Source organism: Myotis daubentonii, chromosome 3, assembly GCF_963259705.1.
Source record: "Myotis daubentonii chromosome 3, mMyoDau2.1, whole genome shotgun sequence".
In the NCBI taxonomy this organism is placed as follows: Eukaryota; Metazoa; Chordata; class Mammalia; order Chiroptera; family Vespertilionidae; genus Myotis; species Myotis daubentonii.
The window spans coordinates 2,632,249-2,657,736 of record NC_081842.1 but is presented as its reverse complement, the minus strand read 5'-3'; the positions used below and the strand labels follow the sequence as shown (position 1 = coordinate 2,657,736).

Sequence of the window (25,488 nt, the reverse complement as noted above, 5' to 3'; positions counted from 1 at the left end):
TTTGGGGCTCCGGCGACCCCGGCCCAGCGCGAGGTTTAGCGCCGCCCTCGGGGCAGCCGCGCTCCGAGGACGGGGGGGGGGGGGGGGGGGGGGGCGCGAACCCGGCGGGTGCTTGCAACTTTCTTTCCAGTCGCAAGTTCTTTGGGGTCTTGTCTGACTGGGAAAGCCCTTTGCTGGCCGCTAAGCACACGGCCGGAGCGAGGCGCGCTGCGTAATTAAGCCGCAGCCCAGAGGCGGCGAAAACACCAATTAAAGAAAACAAGCCAAGAGTGGAAACTACTAACACAAGACCCGTGTTGTGGCCACCGAGAACCCTCTGGCTTCATTAGGACTCAGTGCCACTCCGCAGCCGCTGCCAACCCGCCCTCGGCCTCCCAGTCCCCTCGTGGTCGAGTCGCACCCACTCCGGGGAAGCGGGGGCCCGGGTGTGGCCGCCCGCGGAGGAGCTGGGGCTGCTCTCCGATCCCGGGAGCCTCGCGGCGGCCGCGAAGGCCGCTGTCTCTCCGGGGTGCGCGGGGCGTCTCCCTCCTGCTGGTCTCCTCCTGCCGCTCCGTGTGCAACTCGCAGCCCGAGTCCTCCCGGCCGGCCGTCCTCCTCTTCCTCCATCCACCTCCTCGGTGCCCGGGCCGCGGCGGCCAGCCGCGCCGCTGGGCACTGCAGGCCCAGGGCCCCAGGCCGCGCGCACCGGTGCGTGTGTGCACAGCCGCGGAGCGGGGCGGGGCCTCGGGGAGCGTGTGAGCCGGTGCGTGTGTGTGCGCGGACGCGGGTGCGTGGGGAGCGCGGGGCGGCCGCCGACTCCCCGCCCCGGTGCGTACAGTAGCGCGCGGCGGCGGCGGGGGCGCGCGGGCCAATTCCAGGAGCCCTGGGCGGGGAGCCGCGCCCTGGCTGATACCGGAAAGGCCTGCGATTGGCCCGCGGCCGCCCCTATGCAAACGAGCTGAGGGAATGGAATTCCTCGGGCCGGGCTTACAGTAAAAGCACGTTCATTTCCAGGCACTCTCATTCATAGAGCCAGCGGGCGCGGGCGCGGGCGCGGCGGGACGGTCGGCACGGGCGCCCCGCGGCCGGACCAGCAGGCAGCACGCAGCCCGGCCCTGGCCGGCAGGCACCCTTCCCCGGACTCCGGGGGACGCGAGAAGAAAGTCAACCTTCGCTGCTTCTCCTTGACCTGCGCTGGAGCTTCGATTTTTTATTTTTTTCCCCCTTTCGTTCTTACTTTTGAATGAACTGGTTTCTTGGCTGGATGGTTCCACTTCTTTCCTGGCTGTGAACTTTTCCCGGTTGTTTTCCTTTGACAACTGCAGGAGAAAGTGCGCTGTGTCGCGAGGCGAGCTGCGAAGTTGCCTGTGCGTGGCAGTGTGCGTGGGAGTGTGTGCGTGGGTAACTCGAGCGGCCACCCGTCCGTGTCGATCTGCGCTGCGGCGCCCCCTCCCCCGGAGGCCCGCTCCACCTGCTGCGGTTACACGGTGGTTGTGGGTACCGCGGGGCCCGGCAGTTCGCAGGCGGGCGCCGGGGAGGCCCTGGAGGAAGATCCGCTCCCTGCCGCCTCCCGCCGGGGCTGACTCACAGCCGGAGCCCTGCAGACAGCGGCTGGCTCCGGGAGTGCATGTCTGCGTGCGTGTGACTCCGCTGCTGTTCGACTCCCACCAAACCACGGGATCAGCCACAAACTTAACCAACATCCCCAAACCCGAGTTCTCAGATGTGGAGAGCTGTTTCCCTGTGTGTCATCAACGTGGATTTTTTTTTTTTAAGATCAGCTTTTCTTTGAAAAGCTGAATTTTCGGAACTGAGCATTCTGCCAGAACTTATTGAGAGACCATGACAAGTATTTCTACCCGGCCCTTCTCCAACTACTGAAGCTGATTTTCAAGGCTACTTTAAAAAAAAAAAACGGCAGCGGACATTAATGGATTTCTGTTGTGTTTAAATTCTCTACAGATTGTCTTGTAAATATTTTATGAAGTAGAGCATATGTATATATATTTATATGTGTGTGTGTATATATGCACATACATTAGTAGCGCGACCTTCGGAAGTCGCAGCTCTTGCGTTGGAGGACCGAGGCCAGTTTTGCATGATAAAAGCGGCGATGTTTATGGAAGACGACCCTGTATTTTCTGTTGTGTTGGGACGTTAGACAAAACTCACCTGGGAAAACTGACAGGCGGTTAACTACTGGAACTTCCAAACTGTGCGGTTGCCGGTCCTTTTTCTCTCCGCAGACATGTTGTAGGGAGTGTATGGGGATTTTGCCCCCGGAAACTTTTGTGACAGCCAAAGACTGAGCTGAAATTCTCAAAGCAAGACTCGGACGAAGACTGTCCGGTCCCCCTTGGCATTTGGGTTTGGATTCTGGTCTCCCACTTTTAAAGCGCTCAGCAGCCGGATGCTGGGAGCCCTGCCCGCCCGGGTCTGAGGCCCGTGGGCAAAACCAGAACTTGCCCCTCCTGGACAGTTCGTCACTTAAGTCAGCCCCCGCCCCCCGCCCCTGCGGCAGTCCAGGCCCCTGAACTTGTATGTTGGTCTCCCGGGAGCTGCTGGCTGAAGATCCGAGCCCCCGCCGCCCTCTGCTAGGAGCTGTTTGCAGGGCCCTAACTCAATCGGCTTGTTGTGATGCGTATCCCCGTAGATGCCAGCACGAGCCGCCGCTTCACGCCGCCGTCCACCGCGCTGAGCCCGGGCAAGATGAGCGAGGCGCTGCCGCTGGGCGCCCCGGACGCCGGCGCCGCCCTGGCCGGCAAGCTGAGGAGCGGCGACCGCAGCATGGTGGAGGTGCTGGCCGACCACCCGGGCGAGCTGGTGCGCACCGACAGCCCCAACTTCCTCTGCTCCGTGCTGCCCACGCACTGGCGCTGCAACAAGACCCTGCCCATCGCTTTCAAGGTATGCGGCCTGGAGCGGGTGGCGGGAGCACGGGCGGGCGGAGGCCGGCAGAGGCCGAGGCGGACCCGGAGGCCAGCAGCCAGGCGGGCGCATCGGACCCCTAGTCCGTCCCCCAGCGCGGGAGCCAGCCGGGGGATGCTGCGTTTCCGTGGCGACCCTCCAAGGGACCCGCCTCGGCCCACCCCGGCTGCCTCTGGGGAGGGCTGCAAAAATCCGAAGCCCCCAGACCTTCCCCGGAGGGCGGTGGGGACCTCCCTAGCGGGTCTTTAGCTTTGATACAAAGTAGCAAAAGTCAGAACCCACTGGCCGAGGCGGCCCGGCCGGGGCGAGGCTGGTTGGTCCCAGGCTTCCCTCCCCCCGGCTTAACCCCCAAACCCTCCTGCCTGTTCTCCATGGAGCAGGGGGAATGGGTCCCTGAAGACACACTGACCCAGAGAACTGTCAGGGCTCCCCACCCCCTCGAACATCCCTGTAGCAATTAGCATGTCCAAAGTCCACCAGCGGGCAGTTAAGTTTGCGAAAGTTTTTGAAGTTTTTGCAAGCCTCCAGCCTGCTCCTGCCAGAAGCCTCAAGGAGCGAATCCAGTTTCTTTTCCTGGAACCGTCCCGAGCGGCGTTATCTCTCAGCTCACCTAGCTTAAGCCCAGCCCCGGGCAGCGGAAGGCAGTCAGGGAATCGGGGTCTAATCCGCCCGCGTTCCTGTTTGCGGACCAGGCACCTTCAGCTGAGCAGCCCCAGCCCCAGATCCTGCCCTTGCTTTGAGCTGCTTTTAAAAACCTTGGCCTTCGGTGGGGACATATAAACAACCCCGGAGTTTTTAAACAACCACTCCACCGCTCTGGCAGCGGCCTCCGGAATTTAATTGCGGCCTTGGGGATTCTGTTCTTCTGTCCTGGGTGGGTCTCAGCAGGGTCAGCTTTTCAGTGCAATCATTCCAATCACTTCCTGTTCATTTTAAGGGCGAAGGCAGGCAGGTGGAAAAAAAAAAGAAAGAAAGAAAAAAAAGCTGTAAAGAGCAGCTACTCTTTTTTTTTTAATCTGATTAAATTATTGTCCCCTTTAAGGGGAAATGAATTTACTATCAGCTTTCCATGGTTCCAGGGCTTGTGGGATCTCGATCTAGTTACAAGGAAGGGTGTTCACTCTTTTGCAAAGTGCTGTCGGAGTTCTCTATTTTTAAGCTTTATGCACCTTCCAGACTTCGATTCTGATTCTAAAGCAAAACAAAATGTGCTGTTGGCTGTGCCTCTAGCTTGCAGCCTGCCCTCTGTCTCCTGAAGGAGAGAGTTTCTGAGGGGTGTGGGCCAGCCTGGCCTCTTCCCCACCCCACCTCCCTTTATCTGGATTTGCTCAGGAGCCCATTCCCATGTAAAATCGCCTAATCCCTTCCCATCCGGAGCCTCGCTCCCAGAGAGGACCAAGTCCCCTGTGAGAGGGACCTGAAGTCCCCGGCCCTGGGTGTCCCTCGGATAAGAGCGGAGGGATGGAGCCAGGCCAGCGAGCAGCCTGGGCACTCCCCCGCGCCCCACACGCAGGGGTCCGTGGCTTCCCTTGGGGTGAGTCAGGGTCGCTTCTGAATCTCCCTGCTCTGCCAGGACCACCACCACCACCCCCACCCCCACCCCCCCGCCCAGAACTAGGTGATGACTAGACACTCTGCAGGACTTGGAGCCTGTAGTTTCTCAAGCCACCACGTGGACGTAGTCCTTTCCTTCTGAAAGAAGGAAAAAATCAGATAGATTGCTTCATGAGCTTCCAGGGGTTGTTTTTTGTGTTTGTTTGTTTGTTTGTTTATTTAGCAGAAACCTTACTCACCACAGAGGTTTCCTTTGGAAAATGACTTTTGACTGCTCTTTTTTCATCCAAGTTGCTGTACTGAGTGAGGGTGGGTGGGCGACTACAAGATCTAGGCAGGGAGCTCTGGGAACGATCCCCCCTGCGTCCTGAGAGCACTTGGGGGAAAGGACAGCAGAGAAGTCGGGCCCCTTCCTGCGGGAACCTGCTCAGCCCAGAGCTGGAGGAGCCAGAGGCTCTCAGGAGGGAGCAGTGGGGGGGGGGGGGGCGGGTGAAAGGCAGCTCAGCCCATAGGCCAGGGCGCGGTGTGCACGTCCCGGGCTCCATCCGCACCACCCACCCACCACCTCCCAGGCTGCTTCCCCAGAAATCGTTCCTGTACAATTTGGGCTGTACGTAAGCCTCAGACAATCCCTCTAATAAGTTAATCAGGAAAGAATTACGCTGTTCCCTGTAATAAGGGGGGGGGAATGTGAACCGGTGAGCAAGCCTGGCGATATTGACGAAAAGAGCGGCTAAGCCATTCTTCCAGAGTCTTCTGAAGCCCTCGGCTTTAATCTTTGAAACTAAAGGGAGATTAAAATGATGGATTTCCCTTAAAATAGATGAAAATCATCCCAGTTGCTTATCCGGGACCCCATCATGGGCCCCCCCTGCCCCCACGGAACCCCTCCCTTGTTTAGGGTCGGAGAGCAGTATAGTGGACTATTGAGAAAACCTTGCCTCTGCTAGTCACCCCTTCTGTACAGGGGCAGCCTGGAGAGCTGTTGGCGAGGCGCCGGGCACGCTTTGTACGAGGGTAACATTACAGTCCGTTTAGGCCCCGCTGCACCGAGTCCGAAGGCACAGCACAGACACGCCTTCCGCCAGCTCAGAGGCCTTGGTGCTGGTGGAGTCTTCTTTCCATAAGAAAGAAACTGGTCATGCCTCCGTGGGTGCGACCGCCGTCCTGAGCTTGGCAGTAGATGTCATCGCGGCTGGATTGCAGGTTCCACTTCAGAGCCTTCTCTGAAACGCTAGGAAATGAGGGCTTTGAAATAAATGAGTTGTAACTGCAAGTTCAGCCTAATTCGAGCCGTGAGCAGCCGGGCCAAGAGCAGTGTGGGTCGGTCGCTGGGTAAAGGGTGGATATTTTGCCCAACTTCCTGATACTTTCAAAGCAGAGAAGTAAAACAAAATACGAGATACCCTTTGGCCAACAAGTCCCTTCTTGCCTGTTTGGTCTGCGCTAGAATGAAAATGTTTGTGCTTCCTCGTCTATTGTGTACCGCTCTCCATTCCCGTCGCTTTGTTTTTCTGTTTAAAGTTAGATTTTTTTTTTTAATATTCCCTCTATATTTGCTTATCAATGATAAAATCTTTCAAAGCAGCAGGCGTGTTAGTTTTAAATTGAACAAAAAATTTACCTAGTCTGAGGGCGTTTGTTGATCATGAGATGCTATACATTATCTAAATGAATATGATTTTCCTGGATTTAATAGTCTCTTCCTTCCCCACATGGAAAAACACATCCCTCCAAGATCAATAAAAGGCCACGTAAGTGATCTTGGAGCCCCCAATTCTCTTTGATTCCTGCTGCATTTTTTTAAAACCAGAAGGGTAGGAGTTAAACTCCTAATTTTTTTGTCTCCAATCCCAACCTCCACCATCTTTCCTTAGTTGGCCGCCATGGTCCCCTTGCTCTGTTTGTTCTACTTGGCACCACCTCCTGAAGCCAGGCAGTTACTGCCGAGGGCGGCGTGGACGGTGAGCGAGGCCTCGGCCAGAGCACTGTGCAGGGAGCAGGCGGGAGGCGGGAGGCTTGCCGCAGGTTTGGGGAGTTGGAAAGCAGTTGTTTATCTCCCCCTCTTCACGGAGCCTGCCCTGAGCATGAGTGGCTCGGCCGGAAAGCCATGTGGTGGATCCCGCCCCCATGTGCTCCCTGGATGTTGCATTAAAATCGAGGAGCCGGGTCACCACAGGGAGAGGGGGATGAGAAAGTAAAAATGCGTGTTCAAGGAGACATTTCGACACTCTGAGCTAATTTCACACGGGGAACTGAAAACGGCGAGAAAGAAAAAGAAGTGGAAACATGTTTAAGAGCCTGAAATTTTTAAGTGAAGAACAAAGCAAGCACATTTCGTGGGCATCGAAAAAATAGCAGCAAGAACTAAATAACCGATCGGGGAGATTGATTTCAATGATGTTTTTTGAAACAAAAGGGAGTTGTTATATTACTGCTCTTAATTAAATGGCAACACACACACTTATAATGGGAACTAAATGCCTAATTAGAGGGTGCCTGGGGAACAAATAGCTGTGTGTTTAAACCTCCGGTGTAGGAAACATGGCCACCAATTGCATGGAAAGGATGGGAAAGGATGGGAAAGAAAGATAAGGAGCCAGACCTCAGGTGACTGCGAGTGGGATGAGTAGGTGAGGAGGTGCCCACCTCCCGCGTGAGGGCTGCTGCTTGGGGGGCCCCCCGCCCCGCCCAGCACGGGGTTCATTCTCCATCGTGCTCCCAAGAACCCGAGAGCTGGAGCATCTTGGGGAATGAGAACACTGGCGGACCCCGGGGGAGTATGACCACTGAGCGGGCCACGGAGACGGGACTTTGAGAAACGTGGCTTTGCTGTCGGGCGAGCGAGCCAATGGCGCCTTCCTTACAGACGGGAAAGGAGGCTGCACGGGAAGGTGTTGGCCAAAATGACCCAGCAATTCTCAGGGGAAAACCGGGAGGTGGGAACAGGAGAGGTGGGCGCTACCGAATGCTCGACTGCCAGGACTGGAAAACAAAAACAGCCAAACTGTGTCTATAACTGGGATGGACGCCACAGATTCCACTAGAGAGAGAGAGAGAGAGAGAGAACCAGGGTAGAGCCCAGAAATGGCAGGAACAGGGAAAGCTCAGGCCTTTGGGTGTGAAACTCTGAGGTCACTGGAGAAACAGCAACAGTGGCAGTGCAGCTGTGGTAAAGGTCCAGGCCAGCAAGACTGTGTCCAGAGGGTCAAGCGATGACCCAGACATGGACACTCCTCCGCAGGCCCCTTCCTGCTGCCCTCCTTGGGCCATTTTCCTTTGAAATGACCGCTCTCTTGTTACCTGAGCTTCAACACGATGTGTCTGCCCGCTTTCTTCAGTAGCCCCGATAGGAAATCCATTTCCGGTCAATGACATGAAAGGGATTCCTCCTTGGGGTCGGCCGGGGGGAGGACCCTCAGGCACCTGTGCGGGCGGAGTGAGGCCGCCTCAGAGACTCAAAGCTCACACCGGCGACGGCCCCCTCCTGAGGTCGCAGGGGCGCCGGACAGCGGGCCTCCCCCCGGAGGCTGAGGTTTGGTCTCAGCCATAGCAAAGGGCACGTCTCAGGGGTTGCCTGGCGTGCCCCAGCTCGCCGCTCATGGAAATCAGGAGTGTAGACGTGAGCAGGGGTTTCCAAGGTGCACTGCAGGGGGCAGCTTCGGTCACTCGGGAATCCTCCGCTCTCGGTTCTAAGGGTCAGATTTAATTTTAGGGAAATGAGTTTAGACACTACAAGTCAATTGGCCCGCGCAGGCCGGCCAGCGAGGCCTGGACAAGTGGAAGGAAGATGGGCTAGGTTGTAAACTTCCAGAAACAAGACCTCCTAGTGTTCAGACTTGGAGAGCTGAGAGCGCTGCGTGTTCAGGAGAAGGCATGGCTTGGCCAGGTCCTTGCTGAAGGCAGTCTTGCCCCAGCCGAGCGCCCTGACCCTACGTCAGTTTCTTAGGATTTGGAGATTTATATTTAGCCACGCGTAACGGGTTTAAACACAGAGCTTCCCGCCACTAACTTTTCTGTCGTTTTGCTTAATTTAGGATTGCTATTCGTGTGCAAGCTAGCAAGGGTCACGTAACATGCATTTATTTGTGCAGTTTTTCCGTAAATAACATCACGGTTTAGGACACTCCTGATGTTTGCATTTGCCCCTTGACTGGCGTGTAGGTGGTGGCTCTCGGGGACGTTCCGGACGGGACGCTGGTCACCGTGATGGCCGGCAATGACGAGAACTACTCAGCCGAACTGAGAAACGCCACCGCGGCCATGAAGAACCAAGTCGCGAGATTCAATGACCTCAGGTTTGTCGGCCGGAGTGGAAGAGGTAGGTAGCTGAACTTGAATCACAAACTATTTACATGGCAACCGACCCAAATTTCAAAACCTCTAGATATTTCTGTGGTGGGATTCCCTAGAAACACAGTCTTTCTTGTTATTATTGCTACATCGAGCCTCTAAAAATATTAATTTAGAATTTAACATTTTTAACAGAATCTAGTTTTACATTATTGCTTTCTGATTGGCAGCATGTAAAACATGAGTTTTGGATTTCGAGGAAACCCCTCAGTTCTTTATGAAAGTGTAAAAATATAAAACTAGGGTTATTCAACGGGGGTTCTGTCTTTGATGATTATCAGAAATCTCTATAATGGGAGCCCTTAACTTGGTACCCGTGTGCTCCCTGTGGCAGGTGATGGGGTTTCAGGTGACCACATCTAATAATTTTAAGGGAGGGGCCGTGCATGATTATTGAAATGCGGCCTCAGGTAAGCTTGCCCTTTTATGGTAAAATGCGAAGAAATGGCGGTTGGTAAGCTTGACAGAATATGACTTCCTAGTCCATGGAATGTGGGTGCCTTGCTCTCGCTTGAAGGGTTTGGCCCAGCTCACATGTCCGGGACTGACCATAGGAAAGACTGGATGATGCAGGAGAACCGTTGGGTCCGGGCAGTTCTGTGTGTGGTGTTATTTATATGAGAGCAGGAAGAGGAGTGGCTGTTGGCTCGTTGCAATCTCTTTTACTTTCAAATATTGTGTTTTCTCTGTATTGTAAGAACCCACGTCACACTTATAAATAGCAGTAAGCACTAGAAGTTTAATTGACAGAGGCGGGATCATTTGTTTTGAAAATCTAATTTTTATAATAGAAAAAAATATCATTTTGAGTATAGTAAAAAGACAAGGTAAACACCCAGATAACAGTAGATGATTGTTGTGCTAAAAAAGTAAAGGTACAACCAATGGACATTTAAACAAGGGTCATCATTACTCTTTATGAAGGCATTCAAAAATCTAAGGAAATCTGTGTTCTTAGGGGTTTTGATTAGTTTGGAGAAGGGAAGATGGTGAAGGGAGGGGTGTTTGGCTATTGTTTTCAAAATAGAATCATAGTGAGGGTAATTTAAAAAACATAACATGATTGAAAATCTATGTTCATCGCCCTAACTATGTTAATAATAGGACAATGCAAAGAAAATTATATCCACTGATTGGAAGCATGAGGGATGCTATCAGGTAAACCAGCATAAGTCATTAAATGGGTTCACTTGTTCTATTAAAAGTCCCCGCCTCTCAGTAAATGGAACTCACATTATGATTCAGAGATGTGTGTTTAGAAAACATCTTGAGGGCTTCGGATGAGTAGCTGGCAGAGTGGGTGCGAAGCCAATAAAAACCAAGGCCCCACCTCCTGGTCCGTGCCGACCAGCCCGGCTCTAGCAATCTCCGCTCCGTTCTTGTGGGTTTCCACTCTTAGGACTTCATAGCTGGGTAACCTTTGGTGGCCTTTCCAGAGAAAGTGATATTAGCATCACGTGCCTCTGTGTGGCTCCGTGTGGCTCTGTGTGTCAGGTTTGGGTGATAAAAAGTCATGGAAACGATTCAGTGGCCAACGCCAGCGACATTTTTCCACAAGAAGCTCCGTGGTGGCTTTGTGGCCACGCACAGCCGGTGGGTGGATGAGAAAGAATGAGAGTTGGAGAGCAGCCTGCTTCCTTTTCTGGCGTTGGGGGCTGGTCTCTCGTCTCGTTGGCCATTTCTGGTTGGAGTGGGTGACTAATAGGTGCTTGTGTTTACCTGGGGAGCCGGGAGCTGTTTCCCCAAGGCGTGGATTGTTTGCAGTCGGCTGCCCGGTCCATGCCAGTGTGCCCTTGAGTTTGCATAAAAGCCGGAGTAACATAGCTACAACCCAGGCTGGGCTGTCTCTGGTCACCTGGAATGAGACGATGAATTGAAGCGCCGTGAGTGGGCAGGATCTGTGTTGCACGGTGTCTGCTTCCCGTGAGTGATAGTCAGGAATCCAAACCACAGGAGCCCTAATTGAACGTCTGGCCCCGTTAAGGTTACCCTGTGTGCTGTTGGGCTTGAGTAATTTTTTTTTTTTTTTTTTTTGGTCAGTGCTACCAGACAAAATTGAGCTGTCAGAAGGCCCTGTTTGTCCCAGAATTTCTCTCCACAGTCGTAAAATGCAGCTCGATTTTATTCTTTCAGGCGTGAGTGTCGACTCAACGTCTGCCAGATTTTTTTTTTTTTTTTGTAATTTGCTTCCCATTATGAAGAGAGCAGATGATTCTCTCTCATTTGGACAATTAGCCTCAATCTTCCACAGGGAACCGTGCCCTTTAAAAGTTTCATTACGTTTATTTTTTGTAAGTGATCTTAAGATGATTTTTCTGTTTTTCAAAATGTGCCTATAAACATGTCATTGGCATGGACACACCCCACAGGGGCCAAGGAGGCCCGGGCTGTTGGCTCATCCAGACATTTCCGTGCAGTTTCGCACTCTGTCCCCAGGCAGCGTCCGGCATCTCCACGGGGCCTGGGGCTCAGCTCCCAGTGAGGGGAGAGCGAGGAGCTCCCTTCTCATTACCTGCTGCCGTCCGGGGAGCTTGTGGAGCCTCGGAGAAGCTGCCGGAGGCCGAACATGGAGGGGTTTTTGTGGTTTTCTGTGCTTTTTTTCTGTTCTGCAAAACTGATCTGTCTGGGCGCTGGCTGAGGTCCAGGTGCGCAGCTCTAACCTCAAGTTCAGCCTGCAACCGGGAGAACCTGCCCGTCCGGCTCTCACGGCCTCGGCCTGGCTGACTACCCTGTCCCCTAACGTCCATGGATGAGGGCTTGGGCGCCCCCACCTTCCTCCTTCCCTGCCGCCCCTCCGTGTGCTCCGTGTCAGTGGCACATCTTGCTCGGGTGTATGCGGCCTGGGCGTTTCCTGGCGCTCACAGGGAGGTCCCACGGAGGGGGACGGTTCCCTGGCGAAGATGAGGCGGCAGCTCCAGGAGCGGAGAGGTGGCTGCTCAGAGCGCTCACACTCACCGGCTCGCCCTGGGACGCCCCCGCCCCCAGAAAATGGGCGTTCGGAGTCGAAAGGACTCCCGATGGCAGAGCTGATTAGCAGTTTACACCAGCAGTTCGGCAGTTGAGGCAGGAGCTACGGGTGTCTGCAGGTGTAAGCGGGGCATCGCGGCTGCAGCGACAGACACTGCAGACGGTTTGGCCGGGAGAGCCAGGAATGCTTCCGGCCCAGCCAGTCCTTCACCCCTCACTCGGGGCCCCAGCTCTGGTTCATTCACTGAGAACCGAGCAGGAGGTCTACCAGGGAAGAGGGTCCGTGCAGATCCTCCTACCTCCCTAAGGATGCGACTTCTCATCTGTCGGGAACATAAGTCCCCTGGAGGCCCTCTCCCAAGGCGTCCTGTGCAAAGTCAGTTTCTGGGTCCGCCGGAGCTAATGCCGGAGCTTCCGGGGACCCATGGGCCCCCCAAGCCAAGAACCTGTGGATTCAGACCTTCACCTGGGCCGTGGGGGGCCCGCCCCGTTCTGCGCTGCGCGCTGTAGACAACTGGGGGCGCACCCGTCAGTGAACGAGAGAGACGCACCCCCCTGGCACCCGTGCTGCCGGCCGCTGTCTGCATGTTGCCAGGCCTGGTGTGCGTGCAGGACAGCAGGTTCCCTCAGGCTGAGCTGCAGACCCCGAGCTCTCAGTGTGCCTGCCGTGGCCCCTCGCGCAGGAAAAGGGCCCATCCCGCCACGGGGAGGGCGCCCCTCGCACAGCTCCGGCCCGGCCTCAGAGTCGCCCTGTGGGTGCACAGCAGCCCGGCGAGGCCGCGTGTCTGTGCCCAGGGGACGGACTTCCGGGCGGGTCTGGGGGTGTGCTGACCTCCCTGGCCACCTTCATCTCCCCCACTTTCAAAACAGTCCCCCCTCCCGGCGCCCTTATAACAGGAGGCTCCTTCGTCACATTCTTACTGGGGACGTCTTCCCAGACGTAACATTTGCCCGCACCGTCGGGCTGTTGCATATATGGGGGATGTTTCTGACTCGGAGGTTGTTTCACATGATTGGGGGGACGGTGCCGGGCGGGGGCGGGGGGGGGGCGGGCTGCCTGTCAGGTGAGGCAGAAGCTGTGGTGGAAGGAAGAGGTGCGCTCAGCACAGGGGTTCCGGGCGGACAGAGCCTGTCTTCACGGAGCGCTTGTTGCTGAGAAACGGCCCGAATCCCGGTGGCCTCGTGGGACCGGAGTCAGTCTCTGCTCCACACAGACGGACTCCCGCAGCGGGGCAGCCCGGATGGCGGCGAGGGTGGCGCCGGAGGTGGGAGCTGGCGGTCAGCTCCCCGCCGCAGTCCAGGACCAGGCATGAGCTGTATTAAAATCAGCTCTCCTATCCCCCCCCCTTTTTTTGTCTGTGATTGATGTGCCCTTTACAATAAATACTACGCAGACCCCGACGCCTGTTCCGGGACGTCAGTGTGGGCAGATACGGATGGAAAGGCCCATCGGGGGTACGTGCACCTCGGGCAGCCGCAGGTCGAAGGCTGAGCTCCGAGATGGAGTTCATCTCTCAGATCAGGTTTCTCCCTCTGTTTTACGTTTCCCAATAAAACAGTAACAACACTTTCTTACCGTCGGTTGGCTCCACCCCTGCCCCCCTCCAGGAGCGCCCCTGCCCCCGGAGGCCCTGGCAGGGGTGGGAGAGGGCAGCTGGCAGCCTGCTGGGGCCTGGCGCCCTGCCGCACGCTCCCGTCATGTCCCTCGCTGACTTTATGGGGTGTCGGGATGGCCGAGGCTGTCAGACTGCTTTTTGAAATTGAGGTTATGAGGGTGAACAATGTTTGCGGGTCCGTGGGCAGAAGCTGGACTTCCCCCCCCCCCGCCACCCCTCCCTTGCCCGCAGGCTGGCGATGGCCGGGGACGGAGGCTGTCGGTCAGAGCGCGCCTCGGAGAGAACGAGGGCTGAGTGATTTCAGGGCTTCCTGTTTCGGCAGCGAGCGAGCATCACAGACATAAACAGAGATCCGGCCAGCGGCCGCAGGCTGCCCGGCTTCCATAAATCAGCGTGTATGGCCTTTCCGTGCCGCTTGGCGAGGGCCGGCCGGGGCGGAGAAGGCTGCTCATGGAAGAACGTATTCTGTGTTTCTTTTTTCATATTTTTAAAGAAAAATGACTTGTTGAAAAGAGAGATGGTGTCCTGTCTGGGGGCTTTTTTTTTTCTGCTGATGATCGTGAGCAAGCTCAGTGCCCTGAGGGCGTGTCTGTGCTCGCCGTGGGCTGTGGGCCGGCCGTGAGGAGGGGCTGCGTGCTGTGAAGGAGCTGTCGGGCGTCTCGCCGGTGGGCTGCGTGTGTGCGTGTCTCCACTGAGATGACTTTGGAGCAGAGTGTCTTTGAGGACGGAGTCCACGCTAATAACATCATCCCGTCTGAAGCCCAAAGAAAGCAATTAACAGAAGCTAGTGAGCGAGCAGCACAGCCTTAATGAGCGGCCTGTGAACACTTTCCAATTCGCAGGTTTTGCCCTGGCCGGTTTGGCTCCGTGGATAGAGCTTCAGCCTACGGACTGAAGGGTCCTGGGTTTGATTCCGGTCAAGGGCACATGCCCGGGTAGCAGGATCAATCCCCAGTAGGGGGCGTGCAGGAGGCAGCTGATCAGTGATTCTCATCCTTGATGCTTCTCTCTCTCTCTCCCCCTCCCTTCCTCTCCGAAATCAATAAAAATATATTTTTAAAAATACGCAGGTTTCATGAGCTGGCCCATGGGGAGCAGATCACTGCTCAAGGCTTTTGTGTTTGTCAACGTGCGTTCACGGCTTCGGGCAGCGCCTGTGCCCCGTGGGTCCAGAGCTGAGCCCCGAGTTCAGCAGAGCTCGGTTCAGCGTCTGGGTCGGTGTGGAGAACGGGGTGATCGCGGGTTCCTTCAGCACTGAGACGGCGCCCCAGCATGGGGCCAGGCTTCTATGAGCCCATATGGGGTGGGCGGGCACCCCACTTAGGAATTCCGTTTCAGGTCACTGAGCTTTCTCAGCGAGGGCGTCAGGGAGCTGGGGACCCTCCATCACCCAGTGACCCCCGGGCCTCTCGGAGCCGGCCTCCTGCGCTGCCGCCGGTGCTGGGCTCTGCTTCCTGGGGAGCAGGCCTTCCGCTAGGAGCCACTTAAGCTGCGCTTCTCCCAGAGAAGATGGTAGTGAATTTCCTGTGTATTTTGCAACTTAGAGTAATGCCTGCTTTTACCCTGAGACCAAGGCTGTCATTAGGGACGTGTGGGCGTCCAGACCGGAGAGCCCTCTTACCTGCCCCCCACCCCTGGTCCCGGACACTCCGGCCCGTTAATGGGAGGCCGGCCGGTGGGTGGAGCGTGGCCCACTGAGTCTCCTTGTGCGGCAAAGGCGCCTTCCCCGGGCTCAGGCACCGCAGCGCCCAGCGATGGGCGTGTGAGCAGGGACCTGGGGGCTCAGCTCGGCCCACAGCGGGCTGGGTGGAAGGGGAAGCTGCAGTTTGCTCAAGGCATTCGTTTTGGGGTTTTAACTGATGTTTCTCCTGCATTCTGTTTGAGACCACTGTACCTAGTACAGGCAGATCTATCATCTCTTTATCGCCTACTTATCTATCATCTACCTACCTATCTATCATCTATCTATTTATCATCTACCTACCTATCTATCTATCACCTATCATCTAGCCACCTATCTATCACCTGTCTATTATCTACTTGTCTATCTATGACAACTAATGAGGACGGTCTACCCCCAGGGCTCTGTCTGCCTCCCTGAGTGGAGTGCCCGGTACCTACCTGACCACGTCTTTCCGATGGTCCACCTTCCTCATCCTGTTTGAAAGCTCCGGGCAGGTGTAGCCAGGGTCTCCTGTATCCGTCTGCCTGTTATTGTTGACTGTCCAAGCGCAGGCGGCACTCCGTGTTCTATTCGTGTCTGGTGTGTGGCATCCTCTTCAATTCTGACGGGGGGAGTGGGGGGTGAGGAGTGAGAGCAGAGGTGGGGGTCTCACTCAGCGGCTCCCCCCAGGGGACACTGGGCATGTCTGCGGGCAGTTTGGGTGTCACAGCTGGGGTGTGGGCAGAGGCCAGGGGTGCTGCTCGACATCCCACAAGGCACGGGGCAGCCCCCCCACAGACACCCACCCGAGCCCAAATGCCAGTCCTGTGGCGCCCACAGGCACGTCGCACAGGGGCAGGTCCAGGGGACCCTCCGAGGCGAGGCCCGTGCCCGCCTGGCCTCCCCATGCTCAGCGCCTGTCCCTCCCCCGCCCAAAGCTTCTGACCCAGGAGCACGGAGGACTGTGTCCCTCGACCTGCAAAAGACTAAAAGCCAGGCCCTGCTGGGCGTTGCTGACGGACACCTGGCAGCCCGGGAAAGGGCTGGAACAAAAACGGGACGCAGGGGAGGAGAGGAGCGGAGACGCCGGGGCTGCGGGCCGCGGGCACACACAGGCCGGCTCTCCCTCTCCTGGAGGCCCCGCCGGCCCCGCACGTCGTGCTGCCCTCACCGTGCTCCACGCTGAGATTCGGGGAAGGCGCCCGCGGAGAGTCTGAGATCCCCCTGCCCCGAGGCGGGGCCGCTGCGGGCGGCTCCCTGGGCAGGTCCTCGGGCAGCCGCCTCTGCGTGGCCACCCCACCTGCCTCCTGGCTTCCGGAAGCCCCACGGGAGAGCCCCGGCTCCCAGCCTCGGTCCACAGAGGCGGTGACGCAGCCCCAAGCACCGCGGCGAAGACAAGACGATGAGCCCAGACGCCCCTCAGGCGGACGCCCGGGAATCTTCAGACACAAGACCCGCTCTGGCCTGGCACACTCCCACGTGGTTCATCGGGGCCTGGACCAGCGCCTGGCACAGGCCCTGCCTGGGAAAGCGAGCGCTGGTTGTATCAGCGGGCCGCGTGGTACCGCCGCCTGCCCGTTTCCTCTGCCCTCGCCATTCTCGCTGCAGAAGGAAGAACACCGGGGGGCAGGCAGCTCTTCCTCCCAAGTCTTGACATACACGTCATCTAGCAACATTCACCCTGGCTGCCTTCCGAGGCACGTGGGAAAGCACGGTCACACCCATTGCACAGATGGGCAGACTGAGGCCAGCGCATGGAGTGAATCCTGCAAGCATGCCCACTTCTCCTTCCAAAGACCCGCAGGTTCGTCACGAACAGATGTGTGTTTCTTTGTTGTTATTACAAATCAGCGAAATATCCACGGGGACACGATGGCTTTGCTGTGATGTGGGCCCAGGCCCTGGACGGAGCGCTCGGGAACAGTGCAGCCGGGTCCCTGTCCAAGGAGCATCCAGGGGCGTCAGTGCTGTGTCTGTGGCCAAAGAAACAAAAGCAGAAACGGGCACGATGCTCGCTTTCAGTTTCTGCAAACGCGGAGACACCGCCTTCAGATGGCCTCGGGGATGCCGGCATGTCCTGGCCACGGTCCAGGGCCAGCTGCCCTGGCACCGCTCCCCCTCCCCCAAGCGTGGGGGGAGCCCGCGATTCCGGCGGGAAGAATGCGGGGCTGCCGGGTGCCTGGCTGTGGGGGCCCCTGGGCCTCCTGTGAAAGCGCAGCGTTTGGTGTTGAGTACGAGCGGGAAGCGGGGCACGTAGGAATCACACGCATCTGCGTGCCAGGAGCGCTTGGACACGAGAGTCGGACGGGCTACGCGGGGAGGGCTTTTCCCATGAACAGCGGTGCTTCCGATTACGGCGCAGATTTGATGTCGCCTCCTCCGTCGCCCACCTGCAACCTCAGGGCCCGCCCGCCGCCGCGCATAACCCTTTCCCACCCAAGGGCTCCGGGCAGAGGAGCGGGAGCGGGGTGCTGCTGTCCGTGGCGCTGCTGTCGGTCTGGGGCTCACGGAGCTTCCCGGCGTGTGCTCTGCCGAGTCAGGGCCACCGAGCAGACCTTCCAGAGCACCGCCCACGTGCGTCTCACCCCAGGCACCCACATGGCGCCCCCAGCCCCAGGGTCAGGCAGCCTCGAGCTCCGACAGGTCAAGTCACCTGCCCAGGGACGCGTCGCCGGCTGGGAAAGCTGGAGCTTCGGGTTTCCTGTTGCTTGCTCCTCCTTGGTAAGGATTTGGCATGGTGTGTCCAGTGTCCAGTGAGAGTGCCCAAACACAGCAGGAACTTCATAAATATTCACAGGCAAACACGGGAACCATCGTTCCGGACGGTCACGCGATGGAGCGGGCCTTCCCCGTGCTGGTGCGTGAGCTTCACGGCTCCAACCCCTTTCCCGTCAGGAGGGGGAGTGTCCGTGGTGATTCCGTGGCGGCTGTGGCCTGTCTCCAGAGGGCGTTTCATGAGGGCGTTTCGTTCCTTCATCCACCAGCTCATTGATTCATCATCAGACCTGCACAAGCACCGACTGTGTGCCAGGCACTGAGCTCGCTGCGGGCGCAGAGCTCAGCCATAGCAAAGCCACGGCCTCGGGCCGGAGAGGGGCTGGCAGCGAAGCAGCATCAGGCGCGGGGATAGGCGTGACCTCGTGGAGAGGGAAGGGGTCTCTCTGGGCAGGGGTCATCTCGGCTGAGACATTTTGGGGTGATGAGGAGGCCGCCCAGGTGGGGCCATCAAGATGAGTGTCCAAGAGGAGAAGGCAGAATGGGGGTGGGGGCTGCACACCCGCCTGTGGGAGAGGCATTGGAGGCCCCCACGCCCCTGACGAGCCTGCTCTAGTCCCCGTGAGACGGAGAGCTGCCAGCAGGCGCTAAGGAGGGAACTGACCCGGTGGAGAAGATACCTGGATGCCCAGCTGGTGTGGCTCAGTGCTTGAGCGCTGACCTATGAACCAGGAGGTCAGGGTTCGATTCCCGGTCAGGGCACAAGCCTGGGTTGTGGGCTCGATCCCCAGTGTGGGGCGTGCAGGAGGCAGCCAGTCAATGATTCTCTCTCGTCATTGATGTTTCTCTCTCTCTCCCGCTCCCTTCTCTGAAATCAATAATAATATATTTTTTTTTAAAAAGAAAAGCAAAAGATACTTGGATCGCAGACTGGAGGTGGGAAGTGCGTCTGGGGGCGCCTAGGGGCTCGGAGACCAGTCTGGACCGAGAGCGCCCATTGCTCCTGTTGGGCAGCCTCAGACGGGGGCCCAACTGGCACCCCCACACCCGTAAATGTCCCTGCGCCTGGGAGTCAGGCCCCACAGGTCCCGCCGAGCACGCCCAGCTTTGCCTGAGCTTCCCTCTTCTTCCCGCTCTGCCCTGCACCCGCCTGCCCTCCCAGCTCCCCGCACCGCCACCGCCACCGCCACCGGGGCGGGAAGCTGGTGAGTGGGCCTGGGCCCCGAGCTGCTACCCTTCTCAGTGTCCATCCTTCGGTGTCTGCCACAGGCTCCGTGCTGCTGGGCTGTGTGTCTGGAGCGCTGGGCTGCAGGCACAGCAGGGTCAGGGTGAGGACGGGGTCAGCCCTGGGAGGTGCCTGGACGCCCGTCTGGGCGCACCACCCAGGAAGCACAGTGCCACGGGGCGTGGGCTCGGCCTGAAGAGGTGGTGAGTTCACAGTCTTGGGGGTGTTTGCACTTAAAGGATTAAAATGTGGTTCCTCACCCAAGACACTCAGACCTGTGATACCAAACAAAATAGGAAGACATGACAGGAACCATGAATCTGGAGAAAGGAAGTGAGAGTCGCAGGAAGCACGGAGCTCGGGGCTCAGCGCATGGCCCGCCGTCACCCCTCTGGCAGGCCGGCCCCACCTGAGCGGAGCAGGGAGAGCCGCGCCTTCAGGGGGAAATCAGCCGTTAGGAGCCGTCCACTGGGGGTTGACAGAATAGCTCGTGGATCCATGTAACTGTCCCCTGGCCGCGGATCAGAAGGTGCAGAGAATAAAATGCTATCCCGCCCTCAGACATCTCACCTTTACGGACCGTCTCCGAGAACACGCTCGCATGTCTCTGGTTCTCTCTGAGGAAAACGGCAATTTTCCAACCAACCCATCCTTCCAAACAAACGCTGTGTTATGGAGACGGAGGTGTGTATGTTCAGCACCGGGCACCCGGTGGGCTCGTGGGGGCCATCCCTGCGCCCGTGGCTTGGGCCTCCCTCCTGTCTGCCTCTGCCCGTGCGGACGCGGGTGGATAGAGCGTCTGCAAACACACGCGTGGATTAACTTCAATGCAGAGAACCCAGGAAATCCGTGCAACCGGCAGGATCCGTACCCCATTCAGAAACCCCCAGGTGACTAGTGACAGAGCTCCCCCCTCCAACATCGCGGGGAGTGCTGGGTAAGGACATGGAGGGGGGCAGACGCATGACTGTGGGCGGTCAGGCTGTTCCGGTGGAAAAGCGAGAACTATACATTAAAAGCATTTCGTGAAAAATACCCCAAGTTCAGCTTTCTCCCGGAAGCGGAGGGCACACTGAGGTTAATACTGGTTATCCGTGATCAGAGTGAGACCCGGCGCCATGTGTCAGAACAGGCGGGATCTCCCTGCGGCGTTTCCGGAACCGCGAAGAGCAACCTCAGCCGCCCCTGCTGTCCTGGGCTCTGCAAAGCTGCCATTCTTTCTGACTTTCCTTCCTCGCAGTCTTGGGGTTTCCACAGCCTTCCTGCAGGGGGCGCGAGGGAGGGCAGCGCTGAGATTGGGGTTCACCAGCTGCGAGTCCCCTGGGCCGTTGGTCCCCGTGAGGACAGCCTTCCCTCGCGTGACCACGGGCAAGTTTCACATCCCACGGAAACTGCCCGAAAAGGAGGAGGTGGCTAGGACCCAGACCGGCCCCAAGGAGGGTGACAGAAGCCACCCAGTGGCTCTGGGGCGGCCCAGGTGATGGGCAGGCCTGGATCCAGGTGGGGGAGGTGGGGGGAACGCGGGGGGGGGGAGACAATGGCAGAGGATGGAGTGAGAGGGCGGCCCAGGTGATGGGCGGGCCTGGATCCAGGCCAGGGAGAGGGGGGGGACGGGGGTGGGGGGGAGACAATGGCAGAGGATGGAGTGAGAGGGCGGCCCCTCGGACGCACTGGTGAGGAGGGTGAGGCCACGGTGGGCGCAGTCGCCTACCTGTCATTGAGCTCCTGAGCAAGAAATGAACTGACGGCGCCTTCTTTTTTTTTTTCTTTTTCTTTTCAATCTTCACTTGAGGATATTTTTTTTCTCAATTTTTTAAAAATATATTTTTACAGAGAGGAAGGGGAAGGGATAGAGAGCTAGAAACATCGATGAGAGAGAAACATCAATCAGCTGCCTCCTGCACACTCCCTACTGGGGATGTGCCTGTAACCCAGGTACATGCCCCTGACCGGAATCGAACCCGGGACCCTTCAGTCCGCAGGCTGACGCTCTATCCACTGAGCCAAACCGGTTAGGGCTTTTCCTCGATTTTTAGAGAGAGTAGAAGGGAGGGAAAGACAGAGAGAACCATCCATGTGAGAGAGACACATCGATCGGTTGCCTCCTACAGGAGCCCCAACCAGGGCCCAGGCCGGGGAGGAGCCTGCAACCGAGGTACATGCCCCTGATGGGAATCGAACCCAGGACCCTTCAGTCCACAGGCCGTTCTATCCACTGAGCCACACCGGCCAGGGCTGGAGTGGCCGTCTTCCCTTCCAATCCTCTCGCCTCCCTCGGCCCTTGGGGACCAGGGAGCACGTTTGCCACCGTCCTGAGGTCCAGCCACTGAGGCCCAGCCAGGCGGGGAAGTGGCTGTATGCGGCCACAGTGGCTGCAGGAGGTCATGGCCCCAGGGCCTTGGAGTTGTGGGGCAGCCAGCGTCCGGGAACGTTCGCGGGGACCTTCCCCACGGAATAAACCGTCGGTATTCCGCCCCGGCGTCTGCGTGCCCACACGGCACTGAGGGGGTGACACATGTCCCGTGGGGAGCGTGGGCCTGGCTGGCTCAGAAAGCCCGGCAGCCAGTCACAGCTGTGCCTTGCAAAGGTCGCCAGCGGGCGGGGCAGGAGCGAACTTGAACTTCAAGGTCAGTAGACAGCATGGTTTTCCTGGCGGGTCTTGGGCTCCGTCCCGCCGCCCTGCAGAGCCCTGACGCACACCTCGCCCCCGACCCCAGCCCCTCCACACGGGACCGCCCGCAGCCGTGGGCTGGCGGGATCATGTTGCTCTGTCTTTGGTGGTCATTAAATTGATATTGCTGTTCAGGGTTCCATTGAACTTGCACAACACTGAGAGGGAAGGACTCCCCATTTCACAGATGACAGAGCCGAGGGCCCAGAGAGGTTAAGCAGCCTGCCCAAGGCCACACAGCTGGCTCGCTCACAGCCCCGGCCTTCCTCCAGGCAGTGACAGAGCCGGCTCCTGCTCCCGCTGCCTCAGGTCACAGTCATGACGCCGTCTCCCCGCCGTCTCCTCCCCCTCTTACTCAGGCCTCCTGTGTGTGCTGCTCGGTATATTCCTCCGGGAACCCCACTGCCCTGGCCGAGGGTGAGAGGGGGGTCCCGTGGCCCCCTTCCTGGCTCCCTCGTCTGGGAATGCCCACGCAGGGCGCCTGCGACCCCAAGGCCTGCGACCCGCAGCGTGGCCCCGGGAGCTGAGCCTTGCAGCAGCAGCTCAGGGTCACCCGTGCTCCAGCCTCGGCCTCTGCTCCTCTCCTGAGGCCAAAGCCACGGCCAGGGGATCCCTGAGTCTCTCCTGCAGGGACTCACGTTCACTCTCTCCCACTGTCTCCCGCCCCTGCAGAGCCCATGGCGGGGGGAGGGGGCCTCGGGGGGGAGGGCAGGGGTGTCACAGATCTGCTCCCCGTCCCCTGCCCTGGCTTCTTCCCGGCCTGGCTACGGCTGCCTGAGAAAAACACTTGAGCGCCGTTCACACTCCACACCCACGCACTTCAAATACCAGGCCCATAGGTCACAGGATGAGGGAATCTGGCGCACACATGCGCTCCGGGCCACAGCCACCGTCTGTCTGCAGGTGCCGGCCAAGGCGTGCGTGTCTGTGACGGCGGGCGGGCGGGGTGGGGCGGGGAGAACGCGGGCCCTGGTCCCGGAGCCACGGCGTGGGTCGGTGCGCCCTCGGCTGACTGTCCCGATTGTCCGTTTCGGAAGAAGATGGGGAGAGGAGGCAGCTTTCCCGAAGTGGAAAAGGGTCGCCACCCCTGTGACCCCGTGTCGCCAGTCGGCACCTCCGTCTGGGAGGCCACAGGCCGGCGGGCGTCCGGTGGAGCTGTCAGCAGGAGCCCGCGGGAGGGGTGCCCGGGGCTGCGCCACCTCTCGGACCCTGTCCCAGGCCCAGGCGCCCCACCCAGTCGCTTCTGCCGGGCAGGCCTTTCCTGCGCCTGCACATGAAACGATGGGCATCGGGAATAGAGCTGTAATTGTGAGCGACGAGGCCGCAAGTACTCGCGTTGGTTGAATGTCACTCGCAGTGAAGTCGGCCGGTCTGTGGCTCACCAGAGGCGCCGGCTCCGGCTCCGGAGGCCGCTCTTCTGACCTAGAATCCGGGCCTGCGGTTACTGTCGGCAGCCGTTTGGGCGCATGGGGTTTGGAGAGAGAAGAGCGGGAGGAGGCCACGGGTGATGGAGGCAGAGGCTGGACCCACGCTCTGGAGGCCAAGCCACGTCAGGGCTGCCAGCGGCCACCAGACGCCGGGCAAGGCCAGGCCGGCAGGTGCTTCGGAGGCTCCCAGGAGGCACGGCTCTGCCGCACCTTGATCTTGGACGCCTGGCCTCAGACCGAGATGCATTCCCGGCATCTGGGCCGCCGGTTTGGGGCCGTTTGCTGCAGCAGGCCTGGGAGACAGCGGCATCGTCACGGACTCAGGGCTGAGGTTGCAGGCGGCGGAGGCACACAGGGCACGCACCCACCTGCACGGGAGACGGGCACCCAGGGCCGCACCTGGAGGGCGGAGGCACAGTCGGTCGGGACAGGGTGTGTCTCCCGGAGCTGGAGGTCTGGAGAGGCACCCATTTGTGCACAAGCTCAGGTCTCCTGACGCCCCTGAAGAAAGAGCCCCCCACCCCTGCCCCTGTCACACACACCTGCTGTCACTGGGCAGTGCCACTCTGCACTGCTGTGACTCCAGGTCCTGTCTTTTTCATTTCACACTCACATTCACACACTCACACACACTCACACACACACTCACACACATACACACACACGCACGCACACACTCACACACACACACTCACACATATACACACTCACATTCACACACACACTCACACTCACTCACACTCACACACTCATACACACATACACATGCATACACACATGCACATTCACACACACCCTCATATTCACATATGCACACGCACACCTCTTTGACACACACACACATTCTCACACATACACACACACTCATACTCACACATGCACATTCACACACACACTCACACACACACTCATACACACACTCACACACTCACACACACACTCATACACATGCACACGCACACCCCTTTGACAGCCATGCACCGGATACAGCTTTAGTGTTTTACTCATATTCACTCATTTCACCTCCCCCCAGTTCTACCCTCCACCTTCCTGTGAGGGGGCCCTGGGGGTGTAGAATAGGACACCCCCTCCGGCCTGTACAGCCACAACCCCATTCAGTCCGACATCCTAATGGATCACAGGGACGACGTCACAGCCGCAGAGCAAGCTGGTCATCGAGATGCACACCTGGGATGGGTGACGGCGCCGCCTTCGCCGCCAGGGAGACTGAGGCGGGGCAGTGGCAGGAGGCCTGGCGGTGGCAGGAAGCCTGGCGGGGTGGAGTGGCGGAGGGAGAAAGGCCCAGAGCAGAAGCGCCCGCTGTGGCTTCCGAGAGGCACTGGGAGGAGGGGTTCTGGCTGCGGGAGGGGTGGTCGTGAGAAGACCAGGCTGTGGGATCCGTCTGGATGCTGGAGGCAGTAACTGGTGGTGGACGGAGAGGGACAGACCGGCCGAGATGCCCAGAGGGCACGGGGGCTGGGCTGCACCCAGGGCGGCAGCTGCCTTTGCTCCTCTGACTGGTTCTTCGAAAGCCACACACCGAGAGCGAGATGGCAGCCGCTCTGGGCGCAGCCTCCACCGCGGGCCCCCCACTGGGCTCCTTCCGTCCCTCCACGCAGCTCCGCGCTGGGGAAGAAACCAACCCGGGCCGTCGCCTGGTGCCACCCATCGGAAGGGTGTCCTGAGGACAGCGAGTGCCTGCGGCCATGGGTCCTCGGGCTCCCAGTAGGGAAGGCGGCTGATGGGGAGGGAGCGGGGGTGCTGGCCTCAGGGTGCCTCCCGGGCTCTGGCCCTCCGTGACCCCGCGCCCCGCCTGCCAGACAGGCCAGCCCTGACCTTGGCTCTCGTCGGCTTTAAATAGACGGAGCACTAGCCCGTGGCTGGGTGGGGTTTTGCACGATCATCACCGGCTGCCGTGGCCAACGATCCTTCCATGGGCGTGTCCTGGGCCTTTTCTGTCAGGCGGCGGAGCAGCGAGGGCACTGCTCTCTCTCACTCGGGGAGGAAGACGGTTTGGGTTTGAAGTGTTTGGGGAGCAGGAGGGGGAATAGGTGGCATGTTTTGTCTTCATTTCTTTTGGTTCCGTTTCATGCCACACGATTAAGGAGAAAGTCTGTCATGTGGGTGTTCCTAGGAGGCCTGACCATCACGCTTAGTCAAACCGTAGGGTCCGGGTGTGGGAAACAGAGAAAAAGAAGTAATAACAGTGAGTGCGGCACACTCAGTGTGGATGGTTTGACTCATAGTAACTCCACCAGGTACCTGCGTACCCATCTCCCAGGTGGGGGCACTGAGGCTCCCAGTGAAGTGACGTGTCCGGAGGGAAATGTATGGCATAGACTTGTTTCCGGAACCTACTGCGTCTCCCCCGTCTGTCCGCTGCATTTCCG

General features: G+C 58.6%; 1 protein-coding gene across 5 annotated transcripts in view; it reads left to right on the top strand.

Annotated features, from left to right (window-relative positions):
* Positions 1-25,488, top strand: part of RUNX1 (RUNX family transcription factor 1) — a 193,375-nt gene that overhangs the window by 108,421 nt on the left and 59,466 nt on the right. For 4 of the 5 annotated variants that reach the window (XM_059686397.1, XM_059686395.1, XM_059686393.1 and 1 more), the window contains 2 exons: positions 2,633-2,886; positions 8,626-8,782. In XM_059686397.1, the coding sequence (XP_059542380.1) occupies positions 2,633-2,886; positions 8,626-8,782 (411 nt within the window). Of the gene's footprint in view, positions 1-973; positions 2,887-8,625; positions 8,783-25,488 lie in introns of those variants that run through there. The other variant, XM_059686396.1, reaches the window with a different exon arrangement.